This window comes from Epinephelus fuscoguttatus, linkage group LG13 (assembly GCF_011397635.1).
Source record: "Epinephelus fuscoguttatus linkage group LG13, E.fuscoguttatus.final_Chr_v1".
In the NCBI taxonomy this organism is placed as follows: domain Eukaryota; kingdom Metazoa; phylum Chordata; class Actinopteri; order Perciformes; family Serranidae; genus Epinephelus; species Epinephelus fuscoguttatus.
In genome coordinates this window covers 40,508,893-40,530,138 of record NC_064764.1, presented here as the reverse complement: position 1 = coordinate 40,530,138, position 21,246 = coordinate 40,508,893, and the positions used below count along the sequence as shown (strand labels likewise).

General features: G+C 40.2%; 1 protein-coding gene across 5 annotated transcripts in view; it reads right to left on the bottom strand.

Moving 5' to 3' along the window:
• Positions 1-217: 217 nt before the first annotated feature.
• satb2 (SATB homeobox 2) overlaps positions 218-21,246 on the bottom strand; it is a 78,456-nt gene continuing 57,427 nt past the window's right edge. For 3 of the 5 annotated variants that reach the window (XM_049593959.1, XM_049593957.1, XM_049593960.1), the window contains 3 exons: positions 20,195-20,389; positions 2,953-3,159; positions 218-2,859 (listed from right to left, as the gene is read on the bottom strand). In XM_049593959.1, coding sequence (XP_049449916.1) covers positions 2,359-2,859; positions 2,953-3,159; positions 20,195-20,389 — 903 coding nt within the window. In that variant the 3' untranslated portion in view covers positions 218-2,358. The remainder of the gene's footprint in view (positions 2,860-2,952; positions 3,160-20,194; positions 20,390-21,246) is intronic. The other 2 variants (XM_049593961.1, XM_049593958.1) reach the window with 1 other exon arrangement.

Sequence of the window (21,246 nt, the reverse complement as noted above, 5' to 3'; positions counted from 1 at the left end):
ACAGCGAGTGCTGGACGGAGCAGTGAGTGACAACAACCCCGCCCACATTTAAGAGGACTGTCTGAACAGACCGAGGGTCTAGGTACCATGTCTGAAGGCTTACTGCTGGTTCCAAAGGTGCTGGACTGAAAGGGTTTGGTGGAGACGGGGCTTTTGTGTTTAGAGTGTGAAGATCCATAAAAAAAGAGTGATGTAATTGAAATAAAAACAGACAATGTTTGAATTCACAAATTTTAATTCACTTCAACATGGGATGAACTAAGATTTCATTGGAACTGCATTTGAGTCTAACCCTGATTCCTGTTGTACAGAAAAGCACAATATCATCATACGGAGTGATTGGAGTCGACGTCATCATTTAAAGGCAGGTCATCTGTTTGAGTGTAGCAGCCGATGAGGATAGTCAAACAACATGGACACTATCCATTGTCAGATCATTATCAGATATGTTTTTTAACATACTTTATAGTTGTTCACAACTGACACCAAGCAAAGAAAAAAAAGCCAGTCTGAATTCTTTTTAAATACTCTGGTGATTGAATTTGCCTGGCACAATGAAACTGATTTCACTGAGTCGTCTAAAGAAAAGGAAAACAGAACAGCACTCTTCTGATACTCCAAACTGGCTCAAACACTTAAAGTCACTCAGCAAAAATAAAAAATAAAAGTATATCAATAACAATTTATCCTGTGTCGGGTATTTACAGACATCAAAAGTGAAGAACAGAGTCGAACCTGCCACATTTCTTTAATGGCTCAAAAAAGTAGATTGTCATCAACTGCAGCAAAAAAAGCTCAGTTTGGCTTTCTTATTTAACTGCATCTCTCGTTTACTATTTTTGGGAAACAACTATAAAAAATGGCATAATACAACATGACAGGTTTTTTATTTACCCAATAACACTCAGTAACTTGCTTCTTTTTATTTCTTTCACTCTCTGCTCCTTTTCTTCCTCTTTCTCTCAGGGCAGAGCACTCCTAATGTCTCTTGTTTCCCAAACCACCGCCCTGCTCTGAAAACCAATATTTAAAACCATGGAAATAAAAACTAAAAATAGCACACGATGACAGCAATTCTAACCATAATAACAACAATAATAACAATAATGATAATAATAATCATGGATAAAGATAGCAATAAATAGGGTTGGTGAAGTTTAAGTGCGGGTAGGTGTGGTGAAACACAAGACTGTGGGCACCAATTAGAGAGGGGGGGGGTGAGATGGAGAGAGGAGAGGAAGAGTGGAAGGGGTGGACTACCGCACATAAAGTGACTGATTGTTTGGTTGCTGAATCTCCGCTCTGTCCTTCCTTTCTTGACATTTTTCTCACCGCATGTACGCGGGGCGGTGCCAGGAAGGGATCAAGAGTCGTGGGTACGTAGGCCTCGAGTGTCCCTCCGCGCCACATCCTCTTGAAGTCGGTCCGATATCCTCCCGCCAAACTGTCCGCTGTCATTTCTAAACCTCACACTTGTTTTGTGAGCCTTGAGAGGAGAACCAGAGGGAGGGGAAGGGAGGCAAGAGTACATCACATCCACAAAATGTCAGTGTCTTTGTGAACAGTAAGTGCTAGATAGGACTGGTAGTGATTCTGGAGTGCGGCGGTGAGGCGAGGGCAGGTTGTCGTGGTGGTTGTTTCCTTTTTTCCACAATGAAATGAAACTCGTGGATGAACAGCGAGTGCCGTCCGTCCACGTTCTCAGGCAGGCAACAGCATTAGCAACATCAGTGTGTGTCCTGAGGATTTATAGGATTGTAGAGGTCTCAGAAGGCCCCCGGGATCCAGTCTATGAATGTCACTCAGCGGGGCAGATTCAACCCAGCATGTAGGGAGTATGTCTTATGTGACTGTGCTCAGACTTTAGAGAGGAGGAACAGGAACCATTTCTGAACCCCACCTCCTTGGAGTGTCTTCTGGTGTTTGGCTGATTAGGAGAAAGTTTAGTTGTTGACACGTGGACATTCTTTGTCTCTGTCCGTCTGTAGGTCGGAGGCGTGAGCAGCACTAGGTTACCTGTTAATGAGAGTTTGTGAGTGAATTATTTAAATGTTTTTTGGGAATACTTTCTTTCACAGTTACACAACCGCTGCTGTGTCACAGCACTCTTCTGTCTTTTTGCTGAGGTAATTTCACTCTACACATCAGGCGTTCACAGATGTCTGTCTGAGATTGTCACTATAAAGAGTCGTTTGAGAGATGTACAGTATTTCAGCCTCATTGTTTCTTGACGTTCACCTCTCACACAGTTTCTATGCAGCCATCCTCCATCAGTTTATGACCAGTTCCTCACTTCATCATCATAGACCTTTCTTGCTTTCTCTCCCTCTCTGTCCGCTCCTCTCTGAGTGTCAGTCTCTACCTCTGGTAGTCAGCCTGCTCTCTGGGACTGGATGAGGAGCTCCCAGGGCCCAGAGGGCCACCAGGCCGACTGTGCCCCTTGTCCTTTCCTTCCTCCTGAGCAGTGTTGGTCCCTGAGGACGACTGGTTGGAGTTGGAGTTGGAGCCGGAGGAGGCCTGTGGCTGGTTCAGCCCCCCTGTGCTCCCACCATTCCCCTCTGTGGACTGGTAAATCTCCTCAGCTCCATCCTCGCTAGACTCCGGGTCCTCTGAGCCTGAAAGTAGCTCCTCTTCCCTGTACTCGCTGACGTCCACACCTCCGCTGGCGGCAGCCCCCTCGCTCAGCTCCTTGAGGCGGCCGTGGTGCTTGACGTGGTAGCGCTGGTTCTGGAAGAACTTGATGATGGTGTGTTTGGGCAGGTCGAGCTGGGCTGACAGGGTGTGGATGGCCTCCTGGTCAGGGTACAGGCCAACATCCTGGATGAAGCTCTGCAGGATACCCAAGGCCTCCAGGGAAATCTAGAAAAGGCAAAGAACATAGATTAAAACCTGCCACTAAAATGTATTATCATCACGTCATGGGTCCTGAGAAAGCGGAGTAACGTTCTGTACCTTAGTGCGTGATCGTGGCTTCTTGTTGCTTCCTGCACTGCCAACTGTGCCAGGTGGACATCCGCCTGCACCTCCTGCTCCCACATTCTGAGACCCCTCCTCGTTGACCGGAGCAGATAACGGCTCTTCACGCATCGGAGACAGGCGGTGCTCCTTCATTGGGGTGGGGGGTGGCCTGTGAAGTGCCTGACGAGAAAGACAAAAGAGCTGATTGATTAATGGGGCACAGTGACCCCTGATCAAGACTGCAGCAGGAATATTTACAGCAACAAAATGACAAGCAAGATACATGAAATGCGTTTATGTGTTTTATCTGATGCATGTCCTGCATAATGTACATGTGCATTTGTGTGACAAGCTATCACACAGACTCCTCAGTATAAACTGTAGTAACAGTGTACAGTAACCTTGTATGATGCAACACATCTTATAATTCCAGCAGTAACCTGTGTCCCCTCTCCAGCACACAGTAGCCAGGGCTGCACAGAGGGTGAGAACAAGTGTTTCACAGCTCACAGAGTGTCACGGTCTATTAACCAGCTCCGAGGCTGGCATTCAAACTGCCTTGCGTCCCCGGTATACCTTTGACCTAATGTGTGTAAGATTAGCTCCAGTAAAACGCCAACCACCTGTCTGCCAGGAAGTCTCCTATTTACAAACTTATGACACCCCATCACTATTTAACCAGCCCACTCAACACCCACTCACCGCGGAGGGTGGAGAGCGAAGAGAGAGGACAAAGACATGTAATCGTTTTGATTTAGTACTTAGATTAGGTCGGTAACAACTGCTGTGGCTGTAGTTTGATCATGAAGGAAAAAGGCAAAATACAGAGAAAAAGTTTCTCAAGTGAATCAAAGTGTTAAATGAATATATAGTTGCAGGACTGGGTTTAGTTTCAGAAGTCAGGGCACAATAAAATAAAACTAGGCAAGTTTATTTGTGTATGCAGCTTTTTAAGACAAAAAGGAGACAATTATAAACTGCACTGAACTTTCTACAAAGCAATAAAAATGCAAAAATAAAATAAATTAGAATTAGACAATAATAATAACAACTTATTACAAAAAATGTATTACAAAGCAGTGACAGAACAGTTTTTGGTAACACTTAATTTGGATAGTCTCTACACACTTTCAGTTGGACTTTAACTATTCACGCAACCTTTGGTACACAGGTTAAGTTAATAGTTCAAAATTATTCTGAGAATGTGTAGGTACGTTCCTGAATCGTCACATATACTCTATAGACAATGTGTTAAATATTTACAGACAAAGAGAGACAGTTGAAGCTGTTGAAGTGATACAGATACGCTATGTAGTGCAAACCCAACAATGACCACAAACCACCAAAACAATGTAACTATTTTGTGAGTGCAGGAAATTTAAATAAATCAAATTCATCACTTGATAACACAGGGATGTAAATGTGAGTATTGTCTGCATAGAATCGAATTTGTGCTAACAGGAAGTTTGAACAGAAGTGGCTCAAGAATCGATCCCTGAGGAACTCTTCCTATTATTTCTGTTTATTAAGACATTGTGTTTGTTCATGAGTCGTAAGAAATCACAAATCATCTTTTAGAGAGGGAAGATGTTGACAAGATGAAGATGAAGATGACATCTTAACAGGGCGAGGCGAGCTAATCGTGAATACCATCAGTTAAAAAGAAAAACATTCAATGCTTTAACATTGTAATAAAAAATATAATCACTTAAGCTTCATTTGCTGACGTATGCTTGAACGTAGATCGTGGACACAACGAAAAATACCTCAATAATGGCAGAAAAACCCATGCACTTTGGTTATAGTAAGTTTAGCATGATCTATTAAAGACTGATTGTTGCCTTTGTGCTTTACTGACTTTTCTGTGTTTTTATACATTGTTACCTGTAAAACAAATGATAGCTTTCTTTTAAATGTTTGCCAGTGGAGCTCTCTGACTTTGCTGCCTGGTTACTGATTTGTCTTTAAATTTGATCTGTTTGATTGTCTTTAGTTTCAATCCTAAACACCTAACTCGAGGTTTAAAAGAAAGTGCTACTTTGACTGCTGCTGGTAAATCAGCTGGAGAAGGATGAACTTTAAATGAGGGTACATGGATTTTCAGTATTGCAGATTAAAACAGAGACGAGGAGCTCGATGTTTCCAGCAAGACTTGAAAAAAGTCCATGTGAGCAGCATTAGGAAGGTGTAAAGAGAAGTTATAAATCAAGACAATGTGGGTGTAGAAATGTGTCTGCTATGATGATGGGTGGAGCCCCACTCTGTCAGCGAGGGGTCCTCTGGTTGTCAGGAGTGTGAGGGCTGTTTGACAGCAGTGAAGGAGGGCAGGATAAAGTGTTGGAAGGGAAAGTGGGGACTTTGGTTGTTTGTCAGAAGGTAGTGGCTGTTGTGAGAGCGTTGCGGTCGTGTCCCGCCCGCTCGCTTTAAGAGCAGGGAGGGGCCTCCCCACTGGAATGCCCAGCTATAAATCTGTGGCGCATTAAAATTAAAGGACCCACATAAAGATAATAGTCATTCGCTTTTCTCTCCCTTCTCTTCAATAATAACAGGGTATTACTTAAATAATATTGAGGGCAGGCCAGACCATGAAATTGCTCCGATTTCATTCGCAGGGGCTTTATTTTCAGGGGGGGTGGAATGACCAATTTACAGGAATTCACTTGGTTCTTTCCTTTTTTTGTCATTTTTCTCCCTCCTTCCCCCCATCCTCTGTTTCTTTCCCGCAAAGTGACGGTTTTAGATATTGAGAAAAGACCATAAGAATGTTGGAAAACCAACAACAAAGAGAGTGAGAGACAGAAAAAACAGATATGTACCCTTGCCCTAATGAGGACCACACAGCCACAAACTTCCCCCCGTACAAACTTACTGAGACACTTAATAACTAAATTGAGGGTAAATCATGGGGGAATTGCGAAACCTACCGTCTCCCCTCCTCCACCCACAGACCCCTTCATCATTTCTGGGCTTATTTGGTCTGACAGCAAGGACTCTTGGATCAATTGCCACACACACACACACACACGCATGATGCAACAATGGCGGGTCTGGTCTCCCTCATGCACTAATGATGATGTTAGAGAGCAGAGCCAAACACACAGGCCTGCTTGGCTTCTTCAGAGTTTATCTCTGCCTTCAACTGGTCATCCTCTTTCTTCCGTGCTCACACTCGTCTTCACCTTTAGTTTTTCTTCCTCTTTTCCATCTCTTCTTCTACCCCACTGTACTTTCTCCTTCCTCCGCCTCCTGCTCCCCTCACTTCTAATGCATCAGGACACTAATGAAGTGGGCCTCTGCCAAGCCAACATGACTCCACATCCAAATCAGCCCTGAACTGGTGGATGCCAGGAGCTCCTACCCCCACCTCTGCATGTCCTCCACCTCTACCTCCCCTCCACTCCTCACTGCCGTCCCTCCCATTGTAACTCGCCACTTTTTACACCTTCAGTCCCCTCTACCCTCCACCTCCTGTGCCTATTTGCCTGGTGCTCTTCGACCTCTCATTGGAGCCTGTAAATCAGTACACCGCAATATCGTGTGTTACAATCAAAACTGGCATTAGTTAAGGTGAGACTTACTGGTTTTGGTTTATTAAGAAATTCTGAATTCTTCAAAAATCTGATCTTATACATTTAATATTTCAGGCTGGACTCGCATAAATCTGTAATAAACTAGAGCACAATCTGCACCCTGATACATAATTAGCATTTCATTTTTTATAAGCCTTTACACTGGAAGCATTTTCTCAACAGTGCATGATGACTTGTGGGTAATGAGTGTCTTACAACACAACTTTTGGGTGCGTGGGAGCATAAAATCCAGGTGAAAATCATTAAACTCATCCGCTCCTTTTGGTAAATATGATTAGAACCTGAAAAACAGTGAGCATTAGTCATATGCCGTGTAGGGCAAACTCACACCCCGGGGAATAATACCGAGAAATGTAACCAACCCCTGCATGTCAGTGGCCAACAAGTCCACCAAACTGAATGACAAAAAGTTTGTCATTGCCTTATAAAATGACCCATATGACCTTTCTGTGATCCTGCGCCCACATCTGCACGACAACTTTGTTTTTCAGTGCGCGGACTGTCACTAAATGATTCATATGCCTGTTGTCTGACCTGCCACCTCCATGGTTAAGGTTTGGTTAGTTTTAGGGATAAAAACTACTTAGTAAAGGGAAAGAAAAGATGGTGGTCATGGTTTAAAAAAAAGCAAACTGTTCATAGGAAACTGAGCAATACGAACACTCAGCTGACCCTTAAACACCCCGATCTCCTTTTTATAGTCCAACAATAATGCTGAGCACCTTCTTCCTTTCCTTTGACAAATTTCATAATTAACACAACCACAAGGAGTACCTGTCACGTTAACGCAGTGTTTCTGTAGGTCCTTGTAGAAATCTGAACAAACAACTAGTGCATTGTTTTCTTCAATGAGAACCATCTCCATCGCTTACTGGCTGTTTGACTGACATAAGCACTTACAGTGTGGCACTGTATGTCCATTTTAAGCAAATTTATAGTTTTCTTACTTTTATTTGTCAGCTAAAGTTCCTAATACTTTGTTGTTAAAGACTCATCATACAAAACATGAGCTTTTGAACTTGTCAGTGAAGATTCTCAGTCATTCAGGTCATGGTAATCGTAAGTGCTAGTATCGTAGGTGACTGGACTTGCTTGTGTTTCTTGAACGCAAGAAATGCAAGCAAGTCCAGTTGCCTACGATACTAGCACTTACGATGAGCTTTTGAAATATGATTTGGACGACATACTATACTATGACTTTTTTCCATGATTTTGGACGACATACTATACTATGACTTTTTTCCATGGTTTTGGATGACATACTATACTATGACTTTTTTCCATGGTTTTGGACGACACGCTATAGTATGACTTTTTTCCATGGTTTTGGACGACATACTATACTATGACTTTTTTCCATGATTTTGGACGACATACTATAGTATGACTTTTTTCCATGGTTTTGGACGACATACTATACTATGACTTTTTTCCATGGTTTTGGACGACACGCTATAGTATGACTTTTTTCCATGGTTTTGGACGACATACTATACTATGACTTTTTTCCATGGTTTTGGACGACATACTATACTATGACTTTTTTCCATGGTTTTGGACGACACGCTATAGTATGACTTTTTTCCATGGTTTTGGACGACATACTATACGATGACTTTTTTCATACTTTTGGACGACATGCTATAGTATAACTTTTTTCGCTGATTTTGGACGAGATGCTATACTATGACTTTTTTTCATTCTTTTGGACGACATACTATACAATGACTTTTTTACATGGTTTTTGACGACATACTATACTATGACTTTTTTCCATGGTTTTGGACGACATGCTATACTATGGCGTTATTTCATGATTTTGGACAACATACTATACTATGACTTTTTTCCATGGTTTTGGACGACACGCTATAGTATGACTTTTTTCCATGGTTTTGGACGACATACTATACTATGACTTTTTTCCATGATTTTGGACGACATACTATACTATGACTTTTTTCCATGATTTTGGACGACATACTATACTATGACTTTTTTCCATGGTTTTGGACGACATGCTATACTATGACTTTTTTTCATGGTTTTGGACGACATACTATACTATGACTTTTTTCCATGGTTTTGGACGACATGCTATACTATGACTTTTTTCGATGATTTTGGACGACATGCTATACGATGACTTTTTTCATACTTTTGGACGACATGCTATAGTATGACTTTTTTCGCTGATTTTGGACGAGATGCTATACTATGACTTTTTTTCATTCTTTTGGACGACATACTATACTATGACTTTTCTCCATGGTTTTGGACGACATACTATACTATGACTTTTCTCCATGGTTTTGGACGACATACTATACTATGACTTTTCTCCATGGTTTTGGTCGACATACTATACTATGACTTTTTTACATGGTTTTTGACGACATACTATACTATGACTTTTTTCCATGGTTTTGGACGACATGCTATACTATGACGTTATTTCATGATTTTGGATGACATACTATACTATGACTTTTCTCCATGGTTTTGGTCGACATGCTATACTATGACTTTTTTTTCATGGTTTTGGACGACATGCTATACTATGACTTTTTTTTCATGGTTTTGGTCGACATGCTATACTATGACTTTTTTTTCATGGTTTTGGACGACATGCTATACTATGACATTATTTCATGATTTTGGATGACATACTATACTATATACTATACTATTCTTCCCTCCCTCCTTCACTTGTTACTCCTCCCACCTCTGACCATTACGCTTTGTCATTTAAAACCATGAAAAAAATTCATGGTAAAGTATGTAGTCAAAAACCATGGAAAAAAAGTCATAGTATAGCATGTAGTGAGAAACCATGGAAAAAAGTCATAGTATAATAGTATGTTGTCAAAAACCATAGAAGAAAGTCATAGTATAGTATGTAGTCAAAAACCATGGAAAAAAAGTCATAGTATAGCATGTCGTCCAAAATCATGAAAAAAAGTCATAGTATGTCATCACAAACCATGTTTACAAGCTGCAACATCTTTGGGTTTCCAGTGGATCTTCCTCTTCATTTGTTTTTGGACACTGCAGTGCTGTACTATTTCACAAGATGCGTAACAGCACCCCCTACTTATAAGAAAGACAACACGGATTGCCGGAATATCTCGTCAATGGCGGGGAAGTGTTGTGTCATAAATGGCGCAATGTCTTGTCAATGGCGGGGAAAGTATTTAAAATTTCATTAAAAAGATGTAGTACAGCATGTCAATAAAAATGTCATCAAAAACAATTTTAAAAAAATCATAGTTTAGCAAGATGTGTAACAGCACCACCTACTTATAAGAGTGAAAACACAGATTGCCAGAATATCACGTCAATGGTGGGGAAAGTCTTAAAATGCCATAAAAAAGTCATAGTAAGGCGTCAAAAATGTCATAAAAAGCTCATAGTATATCATGTCATTAAAAATGTCATAAAAAGTCATAGTTTAGTATTTCATTAACACTTTGCCCACCAGAGTGTTATTTTGAAGTTTCCAGCCACCACCAGCATTTTTGATCATATTCACTAATCTTTAAAGACCCACAAAATAAGTTGTTCCATAAATATGTAAACAGTGTATACGTGAAACGAAAGAAGAGACCTTCTGTTCTTAAGCGCAAAACATCTTTATTGTATCTCATTCCATTTCCTTTATATCAACACTTGTATTTGTGCATTTTCATAAAAAAATTTCATACAAAAAGCTGAGAAAAATGCATTTTTGTCAGACATTTTTGAGAACACATTCAATTTCACATTTACATTTTGTTTTTTCATTTTCCCACATCAGTTTGAATTGTATAAATGAAAGCAAGAATAATGATATGTTGTCTCCCGCTCCTCTCTGGTCATATCTGTGTGTCACTGTCACCCTCATGGAGATCCTGTTTCATCCCACCAAACTCGCTGACGCCAGCATTTTCGTACAGTTAACAAGCTGCAACATCTTCTTTGCAGACTATAACATGTCGTCCAAAATCGGTAAGAAAAAAAGTCATAGTATAGCATGTCGTCCAAAATCGGTAAGAAAAAAAGTCATACTATAGTATGTCGTCCAAAACTATGGAAAAAAGTCATACTATAGTATGTCGTCCAAAACTATGGAAAAAAAGTCATAGTATAGCATGTCATCCAAAAGTATGAAAAAAAGTTATAGTATAGTATGTTGTCGTCCAAAACTATGGAAAAAAGTCATAGTATAGCATGTCATCCAAAAGTATGAAAAAAAGTCATAGTATAGTATGTTGTCGTCCAAAACTATGGAAAAAAAGTCATAGTATAGCATGTCGTCCAAAAGTATGGAAAAAAGTCATAGTATAGCATGTCGTCCAAAAGTATGAAAAAAAGTCATACTATAGCATGTCGTCCAAAAGTATGGAAAAAAGTCATACTATAGTATGTCGTCCAAAATCACGTAAAAAAAAAAAAAGTCATAGTATAGTATGTCGTCCAAAATCACGTAAAAAAAAGTCATAGTATAGCATGTCGTCCAAAATCACGTAAAAAAGTCATTATAGCATGTCGTCCGAAATCATGGAAAAAAGTCATAGTATAGTATGTCGTCCAAAATCACGTAAAAAAAAAAAAAAAGTCATAGTATAGCATGTCATCCAAAACATCACAAAAAAGTCATAGTATAGTATGTTGTCGTCCAAAACCATGGAAAAAAAAGTCATACTATAGCATGTCATCCAAAAGTATGAAAAAAAGTCATAGTATAGCATGTCGTCCAAAAGTATGGAAAAAAGTCATACTATAGTATGTCGTCCAAAACTATGGAAAAAAAGTCATAGTATAGCATGTCGTCCAAAAGTATGGAAAAAAGTCATAGTATAGCATGTCGTCCAAAAGTATGGAAAAAAGTCATAGTATAGCATGTCATCCAAAAGTATGAAAAAAAGTTATAGTATAGTATGTTGTCGTCCAAAACTATGGAAAAAAAGTCATAGTATAGCATGTCATCCAAAACATCACAAAAAAGTCATAGTATAGTATGTTGTCGTCCAAAACCATGGAAAAAAGTCATAGTATAGCATGTCATCCAAAACATCACAAAAAAGTCATAGTATAGTATGTTGTCGTCCAAAACCATGGAAAAAAAAGTCATAGTATAGCATGTCATCCAAAAGTATGAAAAAAAGTCATAGTATAGCATGTCATCCAAAACTATGGAAAAAAGTCATAGTATAGCATGTTGTCCAAAAGTATGAAAAAAAGTCATAGTATAGCATGTCATCCAAAAGTATGAAAAAAAGTCATAGTATAGCATGTCATCCAAAACTATGGAAAAAAGTCATAGTATAGCATGTCGTCCAAAAGTATGGAAAAAAGTCATAGTATAGCATGTCGTCCAAAACCATGGAAAAAAAAGTCATACTATAGCATGTCATCCAAAAGTATGAAAAAAAGTCATAGTATAGTATGTCGTCCAAAACTATGAAAAAAAGTCATAGTATAGCATGTCGTCCAAAACTATGGAAAAAAGTCATAGTATAGCATGTCGTCCAAAAGTATGAAAAAAAAGTCATAGTATAGCATGTCGTCCAAAACTATGGAAAAAAAGTCATAGTATAGCATGTCGTCCAAAACTATGAAAAAAAGTCATAGTATAGTATGTTGTCGTCCAAAACCATGGGAAAAAAAGTCATAGTATAGTATGTCGTCCAAAACTATGAAAAAAAGTCATAGTATAGCATGTTGTCCAAAAGTATGGAAAAAAGTCATAGTATAGCATGTCGTCCAAAAGTATGGAAAAAAAGTCATAGTATAGCATGTCGTCCAAAACTATGGAAAAAAGTCATAGTATAGCATGTCGTCCAAAAGTATGAAAAAAAAGTCATAGTATAGTATGTTGTCCAAAAGTATGAAAAAAAAGTCATAGTATAGCATGTCGTCCAAAACCAAGGAAAAAAGTCAGAGTATAGCATGTTGTCCAAAAGTATGAAAAAAAAGTCATAGTATAGCATGTCGTCCAAAACTATGGAAAAAAGTCATAGTATAGCATGTCATCCAAAACATCACAAAAAAGTCATAGTATAGTATGTTGTCGTCCAAAACCATGGAAAAAAAAGTCATAGTATAGCATGTCATCCAAAAGTATGAAAAAAAGTCATAGTATAGCATGTCATCCAAAACTATGGAAAAAAGTCATAGTATAGCATGTCGTCCAAAAGTATGAAAAAAAAGTCATAGTATAGCATGTCGTCCAAAACCAAGGAAAAAAGTCATAGTATAGTATGTCGTCCAAAACTATGGAAAAAAGTCATAGTATAGCATGTCGTCCAAAACCAAGGAAAAAAGTCATAGTATAGCATGTCGTCCAAAACTATGGAAAAAAGTCATAGTATAGCATGTCGTCCAAAAGTATGAAAAAAAAGTCATAGTATAGTATGTCGTCCAAAAGTATGAAAAAAAAGTCATAGTATAGCATGTTGTCCAAAAGTATGAAAAAAAAGTCATAGTATAGTATGTCGTCCAAAAGTATGAAAAAAAAGTCATAGTATAGCATGTCGTCCAAAACCATGGAAAAAAGTCATAGTATAGCATGTCGTCCAAAACCATGGAAAAAAGTCATAGTATAGCATGTTGTCCAAAAGTATGAAAAAAAAGTCATAGTATAGCATGTCGTCCAAAAGTATGAAAAAAAAGTCATAGTATAGTATGTCGTCCAAAACCAAGGAAAAAAGTCATAGTATAGCATGTTGTCCAAAAGTATGAAAACAGTTATAGTACAGTATGTCATATGTCATATGGATTAGAGCACACAGAGGTCGCAGGCTTCACTCTGATCTTCAAGTAGCAGATAGGTGTTTGCTGCTGTATTCATGTTCTGAATGTCACATACTGAACCTTTAAGATCGACGTTAAACTCATTCATATTTTCAGGTATTTTACATGAAATCTTTTCCTTTTTTTTTTGCAGAAATAATAAGTGAACAGTACAGACCCAGTCGCTGATGTGAAAACAAGCTTGCAGTATATTTGTTCCGTTTCACCTTCCTCCTTCCCTCCTTCACTCGTTACTCCTCCCACCTCTGACCATTACGCTTTGGAAGAGATTACATGTCACTTCAGCACAACACAATACAGCCCCGCTCTCCCAAAACCACAAGCACTGGAGCCCCGCGGCCAGACCAGCTCTTCTCATGGCATGATTCAATATTCCTGAAAAACTTCTTTCCCTTCCTCTCCCTCCATCTCTCCGCCCCCCCTCCCTCTCTCCCTCTCTCCTGGCAGCGCTGTGAGTGCACTGCAGTAAAATGAAAAGTTTTCTTTTAAACGTAAATCAAGGCAAATTACGGCGCAGAACTATGAAAGAATTATAGAACATGAAATATTCATCTTCTCCTTAATGAGCTCTGGTCCTCCAGGGCCCCTGACTCTCTCCCTCTCTGTGTTTTGGTGGGGGTGGGGGTGCGGGTGGAGGAGGGTGTCTCTGGTGTATGACCACCAGAGACACCATTAACACAGGGGTAAATATGTAATGAAGGAAAAATCACTTTTCTGTTAGTTTTGTGCATGACTTCACCTCTCCTGTTAATCAGTGTGTTTTTTATTTTCTCCTTCTGTCTGCCTGTCTGTCTCTCTGTCTTACTGTCTGTCTGTCTCAGTCTTGTATTTGAATATGTGTGTGTGTGTGTGTGTGTGTGTGTGTGTGTGTGTGTGTAGTTGCGATTCATGAGGACTGGATCCAGGCTAGGGGAGTAGATGAGTCACTGCACCGTTCCTTTTTATAAAATAATGTTTCTTTGATGAAAAGCTGTATACACGTAATGTTATTGAGGCTAGCTGGGAGTGCAGCTCAGTGTGTGTGTGTGTGTGTGTGTGTGTTTGCGTGGTAATAATGTGTGTATGTGTGTGTGTGCATGCACTTGTGTTGTTGCATATTTTTTTCGTTCGAACTGTGTGTGGTATTCATTCCATTTATCTGCAATTAAACAATTAACTTAATTGTGGTTTGCCAAAAAAGCCCAAACTCCACCCTGCACCAGTGAATAAGAGGCCACCGGGACGCACTGAGGACTGCAGAGGGAGGGAGGAGACACAGAGACAGAAACACAGAGACAGAGACAGCTACTTCCCTCAAAGTGAAGAAATCAACAATACAAATAAATAGTTGGAGCACTGACAATCTTTCCCCAAATATGAAATGAATTCCAATAGATTTTGGGAGAAACAGCAGCAAATTATTTATTGTCACGATGACAGAGAGGAGGGACTTCATGTTTATGACTTCAATACATTTTTCTATTGATAATTTATTATGCTGTTGAAATATTTGATATTGTAATTGGCAACTGTATCTTCTTTCATAACACTAATTTAAGGTAAAACCTGTGCATTTGTCTGGGACTATTTTCAGCGGCGGATTGATACACATTTGGTGTTCTAGTATTTACCATATACTGTATAACATAATGGACATAGCTACAGCTTTTTGGAGCCAGAAGTGACTATATTTGGATGAGAGGGTGGAGCTGTGGAGGAGTGAGGGGTGGACCTGATTCACAGACTGCTGCTACTCAAGCAGCCACGCCCTTGAATATGTGTAACTTTAAGCCTTAATAAAATGTGAATGGGTCAGTTAGATAAAATTCACCCTCTGTACAGTTGTCATAAATGTTGAAATTAGCTGTACAGACCAAAACTGTTTTTTGTACCAGGCTGTAAACATTTTTATTTCTGCTCTAAAGTTGGACATTTTAACATGTCAGTCTGTGGGGATTGACTCACTCTTGGAGCCAGCCTCAAGTGGCCATTAGAGGAACAGCAGTTTTTGATACTTGGGCTGTTGTTTCATTTACTGACATTATTTTGAATAAAATTGTTTTGAATCAACTCAGTTTTGTCAAATGTTGTGCTCTCTGGCAAAAGTTTTTTCATGCTCTGACAATAAATAATAGTTTAAACTAGGGATGCACGATAATATCAACATGTCATCGGTATCACCCAACATGCTTTTACTTATTTTGCATGATGAATGAACATTACATAAACTGAAAAGTATTGTATTTATTGCCCCAATCTGCTGGTGGGCCATTACAATAAGAGTGTGCATGTATAATATGATGTTAATTCCACTACAGAAGAGACTTGATGATCATTAAAATTAGCTGGGGAAAGAAGTGGACATATCGGTATCGGCCAAATAAGTTGATATACAACCACATATCGGATATTGACAGAAAACCCAATACTGTGCATCCCTAGTTTGAACCACAATTAACTGTATGATTTTAAGCTTTTACTCAGGAGCAAAAAATTTGCCTTTAAATTTGAAAGAATTTGAATTTTTTAGCGCGATAATTATCAATATCGATTGATATGAAATTTTTTTTATCACGACAACATTTAAAGCACCATCATCCATTCCCAAAACAAAAGCATGTTATTTTTGTGTACTGTCACACCCTTATGTCACCCAGTGCAACATGCGGCTCATTGACTTTTTTTTTTTATGGCGCAGAGGAATGAGATCAGGATTTAACTTCACACACACAACGCTTGTAGATACTATATAGATTTGTTAGATGGTCAGGGTGATTTTTCAGCCTGTGCAGAATCATGTGATCATTTAAAGGGGCACTATGCTTATTCTACACATCAAGCTCAGTTTACTCATCGGGGGAAGCACCACTCTGCTGGTTGTGTAATGGCTCTGGTGGGAACTTTCCAAACTCTGAGAAAGTAATACCTGATGATGTCATCAGGGTTTTCTTGGCTTGAATGTCTGCGTTACAAAATCAAGGAGTGGAGGTTAAAATATGTGGGCATGTGCCAGGCAGTGAGGGTCTAATGATGACACTATTGAGTTGCATTATGGGAAGTGCAGCAGCTTCAGAGCTTGGCACATAAAGGGACTACTGTAAGAGTCAGAAAATCTTGGCCTCTGTTGCACTAATTTGACCACTCTTGCTTTAACCTGCCTTGGAGCTATTTGTTGCTGCTTTGGTTATAAGTGTCTTCAGTTTGTGATGCCAGTCGAGCACCTTTGGATTGATGTGAGACACAAGAAGAGAGAGGAGGAGGAGGAGGAGGAGGAGGAAGGGCACAGTGGTTGTTGCGTCTTGTTCTAGTCCACCACTCCTGGGGTCTCAGCCTCGGTGAGCGGTCACACACATACACACACACACACACACACACACATACATAAACAACCCCTTGACTTGCAGCAGAAATCAATTTAGCAAAAACAATAAAGAAATTATTTATAAGGGCAGACTCTGCCAAATTAGCTGTGGGACGCACTTAACTGCTAAAGCCGTATGAATAAGAGCTGTGGAGCGAGCACCAGGGCCGTGTCACTCATGAAGAAATGTGATGCTGCTGAGGTTACTGACATGCATGCACACACACACACACACACACACACACACACACACAAAGCACCTGCAGACTTAATAGACACACAGTCAGAGACCTCCCAGAGCCCCAAACATGCAGAAATGGCTCACGCTACTGTACACGCAGTCCAGTCCAAGCACACATCACTGCTGTGTGGATTAACTGTGCAGCTCCATCTCAGCACCACATCCATTTTTCATGTGTATTCTGTGGTTGGTTGCTTCAGTTTTCGAGACCCTCTTATTGTCCACAACACAAAGGAGTGCTCACATTACCAACTATCAGTGTGAGATGTTGTGTACGTGCATGTGTGGCAGATGGGACACATGTGTGGTCTGTGGTGGCAGGCTGGCTGGAGCCTGAGGTTTGGTGGGGGGCTTCATCTGGGACGGAGGGGGGCGTCTGAAGACAGCAATGCACATATTTATACACACACACACCTCATTTTCCCATTAATAAATCACCAGTGTTTCACCACAGTTCATCTCCGTGCGTCTCTCGAGGTGGGTGGGGGGTGGTGGAGGGGTTACAACATGGGCGTTTTGAGGGTAAACTTTATTTTTAGTCTTTGCTGAGAGTGTGAGAGGAGCAGAGGAATGTGTTAATGGTGCCACCACAGCTTCCTCCCAGTCTTCCCATCAGCCTTTAATACACAGCTCTGAATGGGAAGAGAAAAGATTGCTCCGTGGTGGAGTTGGAGGTGGGAGGAGCCGCAAACTACAGCAGAGGATTCGTGTTGAGATGCTAAATGGGAAGTTTCAGCATTTGTCTGTTTTTGATTTATAGCATATGGTATATGCTATATGTGGGATATAATAGCTGTGAGTTGGGGGATGGGGATGGGGGGGGGGGGTGACTGGTGGTTAGACAGGCTATCTCTCAACTGGAAGACCCGGGCTCAGTCTGAAGCATGTTTGAGAGAGCAGTGCATTGTCAGATTGTGTGGCTGGACCCTGACCTTTGACCTTTTTACAGTTCAGTCAGTTGGTAGTCGTGACAGGAGCCGTGTTTTTATGCACAGTGTGAAGTGTCGCATCAGTAAAAGCTGCATGAAACGGAAAAGTTTAATCAAATGCTTGCTTGAATTTGAAATGGAAAAGCCTTTGCTGAAAAAGTTCTGATATAGCGAACATTTAATTCACATAAATGATCGGCTGTTTTCTTCCCCGATATTCTCCTTACAACATAATTTGTCTTTGTCTCTAGAAGTGTGACGAATCTGACATTTATAAAGATAAATAGTACTGTTGAAATTAAATTAAATAAAGCATGACCACTGGTGCTTTTATTCTGAAGCACCCGGCTTGTCTTAGGCTGGAAGTGTTAATGTTTTTGCTGTGAACTTGAGGCTTCGGGTCAACAGTTAGCTGTTAGCAGTTAGGACACAGTTAAACTGTGCCTTTATACGTGATGATTTATTCACTGTGAGCTGTAAACAAACTTACAGTTCTCCAGTTTATATATTAATAGTATTTGCAGGTTGCACTGGTGCTCCATGGTCACAAAATGTGACTAAGTAGTTGCGGTCTGCAGATACAAAGACAGGCTTCCTCTCTCACGGTATTGTTAATCTCATGAAGTTAAAACTGTTACTGTGGTTTCATTACGTGATGATTTATTTACTGTAAGGTGAAAAAAACAAACGGCCCTCCAGTTTATATACTATTATCATTTGCAAGTTGCAGTGGTGCTCCATGGTCTCAAAATATGACTAAATAGTAGCAGTCTACTAATGCTACAATGCTTCGCCCTGCTCACACACTTTTGCTTGGGAAAAAGTGATCCAGATAGGGAGGAGTGTAGATTTGAACATCTGCAGTCCAATCCATCTTTGTAGCCCTTTAACAAACAGGTTTTTTTTACAGCCAAACTAATCACCTGACCTCAGTCCAAATGAACGTGTTACTTGCTAATACCAGACTTCAGGCAAAAAAAATATGTGGCTGCAATCTGACACAAGCAGGCAGTGAAGGTGGCTGCAGTAGAGGCCATTAAGCATTTCATCCCTTAATTGGGGAACTGTGTATAAAACCTCCAGCTATCTAATGTACTGGGGTTCAGAGACAGCTAAACAAAAAAGTCTTCTCTTCAAGTGAGTGAAAAGACAGTTTGTCATATTTTTCCGTGGTGTCTGCTACTTAAAATCAGTAACCGATAAGGTATTATCTGTGCAGCCTGAGAGTGATAAAGACAACCGGACAGATAGACAGGGTTCAGTGTGTGTGTGTGTCAGAGTAGGAGGGTTACAGTAATGACAGAGGACAACAGGTCAGAGTGTTTCCTGCATCGATCTCCCTCAGCCCTCCTTCAGCCTCTGCCTTCCTTCATCCTCACAAACTAATGGGGCATTTCCTCCAGTGCCACACCACCCAGCAACTCTGTTTACGCTTCGTTCCACTGGGGCACGCACTCACACACAAACACATGTGCACACACAGCTAGATCAAACAGTACAGTACGTTCTCATACCTAATGAATATAATGAGGAATTAATAACGACGGGTGTGGTCTCTGAGGGCGGAGAGATACAGTTACACCCTTTTTAGCTTTTAAAGGGAGTATGTTCAATAATAATCATCACTGTAACTGATGGTGGTGAAAAGTAACGAAGTACATTAATGTGCTTTTAGGTGGTGATTATTGCTGATATTATAAAGGAGCTGTTGAACATATTTAGCAACATGATGCGACAGATGACAGATAATTAGCTCAGCAGAGCAGACTGGAAACACTTAGCCTCTGTGGGTCTTATGGTAAAACAGTCCGCCTAGCAGCACCTGTAAAGCTCACTCATTAACACGTCTTGTTTGTTTATCCGCACAAAACTACAAGTGTAAAGATCATAAGTTGTGGTTTTACTGGTAGTTATGTGTTGGACAGTTTCTTGACATGGATCGGTCGCCAGGAAAAGCTGCAGAGTGTCCAGGAAGTTGTTGCTTCCAGCCAAGAAGCACTCTGGCACATTAACAACGAGTTTTCATTATTTCGCTTTGTACGGAATTTTTGTATAAAATGGAAAATTTGCTTTTGTACACTGATCCAAAAACAAAACAGGGGTTGAGGAGATCTGGTAAAAACACATTTCTCAGGGTACTGGTACATGGTGGGGAAGACGGACAAGGTGTTTACAGTCAATTTCAGCAGATGTAAATATTGTTAGATGAGGTGACGTGTGCAGGAAATCTGTTTTTAATGCCTGAACCGGACGTCCATTTTAACACCAGGTGTTGCAGCCATCTGGACGTGACGATATGAGGTGCATGTTCGCACCAGCAGTAAACATGCCTGGTTCTTACCTGTGTGTCCTGTGGCAGGTGGAGGACGGTGTGCAGCCTCTCCGAGTGATGGTGTCTGGACTCTTCCTCGTACGCCAGGTCTCTCTCAGCCTGCGGCAGCGTCAGGAACCTCCGGATGGTGCACAGGTTCTCCCACAGAGTGCGGTTCTCTGGGCTCGGGTTCTCCTTCCACCGGAGCAGCTCACACAGCCAGCCCTGGAGAGGAGGCGGAGGCAGACGAGGAGAAGGAAGGTGGGGGTTAAAAAGAGCTGGTGTTGAAGGAATACTGTACTTCCATAGTTTGAGAAATATGCCTTTTTGCTTTTTGCTGAGAGTTAGATGAGAAGATAGATTCACACTCTCATGTCGGTACAGTAAATGTAAGGCTACAGCCGGTTAGCTTAGCTTAGCATAAAGACTGAAAACAAGGGGAATCAGGTAGCCTGGTTCTTTCCAAAGGTAGAAACATCCACGTACCTGCACCTCAAAACAACAAGCTTATGTCTCATTTGTGCAGGATACATTTTTAGCCAATGTAGGGGTGGGCAATATATTGATTATACCCTGTGTATCACCGCTTGTGCCATTTGAGACCTTTTAGTCATTTTTTGCGACCATGGAGCACCAGTGCGACTTGAAAGTACGATTAACATATAAGATGGAGAGCTGTTAAGTTAATTTCCTCCTCACATTTACTAGCACTGCTGTAACAGTTTAACTTTCTGCTAAGTACTAACAGATCACTGTTGACCAGAAGCTTTAAGCTCACAACGAGAACATTAACACTTCCTGCCCAAGATGAACTGGGTGCTTCAGAATAAAAGCACCAGTGGTTTCGCTTTGATTTAATTTAATATATCAATACTTTTTTTTTTAACTTAAATATACATATATATGTATATATATAACTGTACTTTAGTTTAACTTTTTTTTAATAACAGTACGTTATTTAATTTTACTGTAACTGTGGGTGGTCTATTGTAGTTTTAAAATATTGTATTATATACTGTGTATCACCATAAAGCCTCAATATATCATAATATTTTTTTACAGGTCATATTAACCAGCCCTAG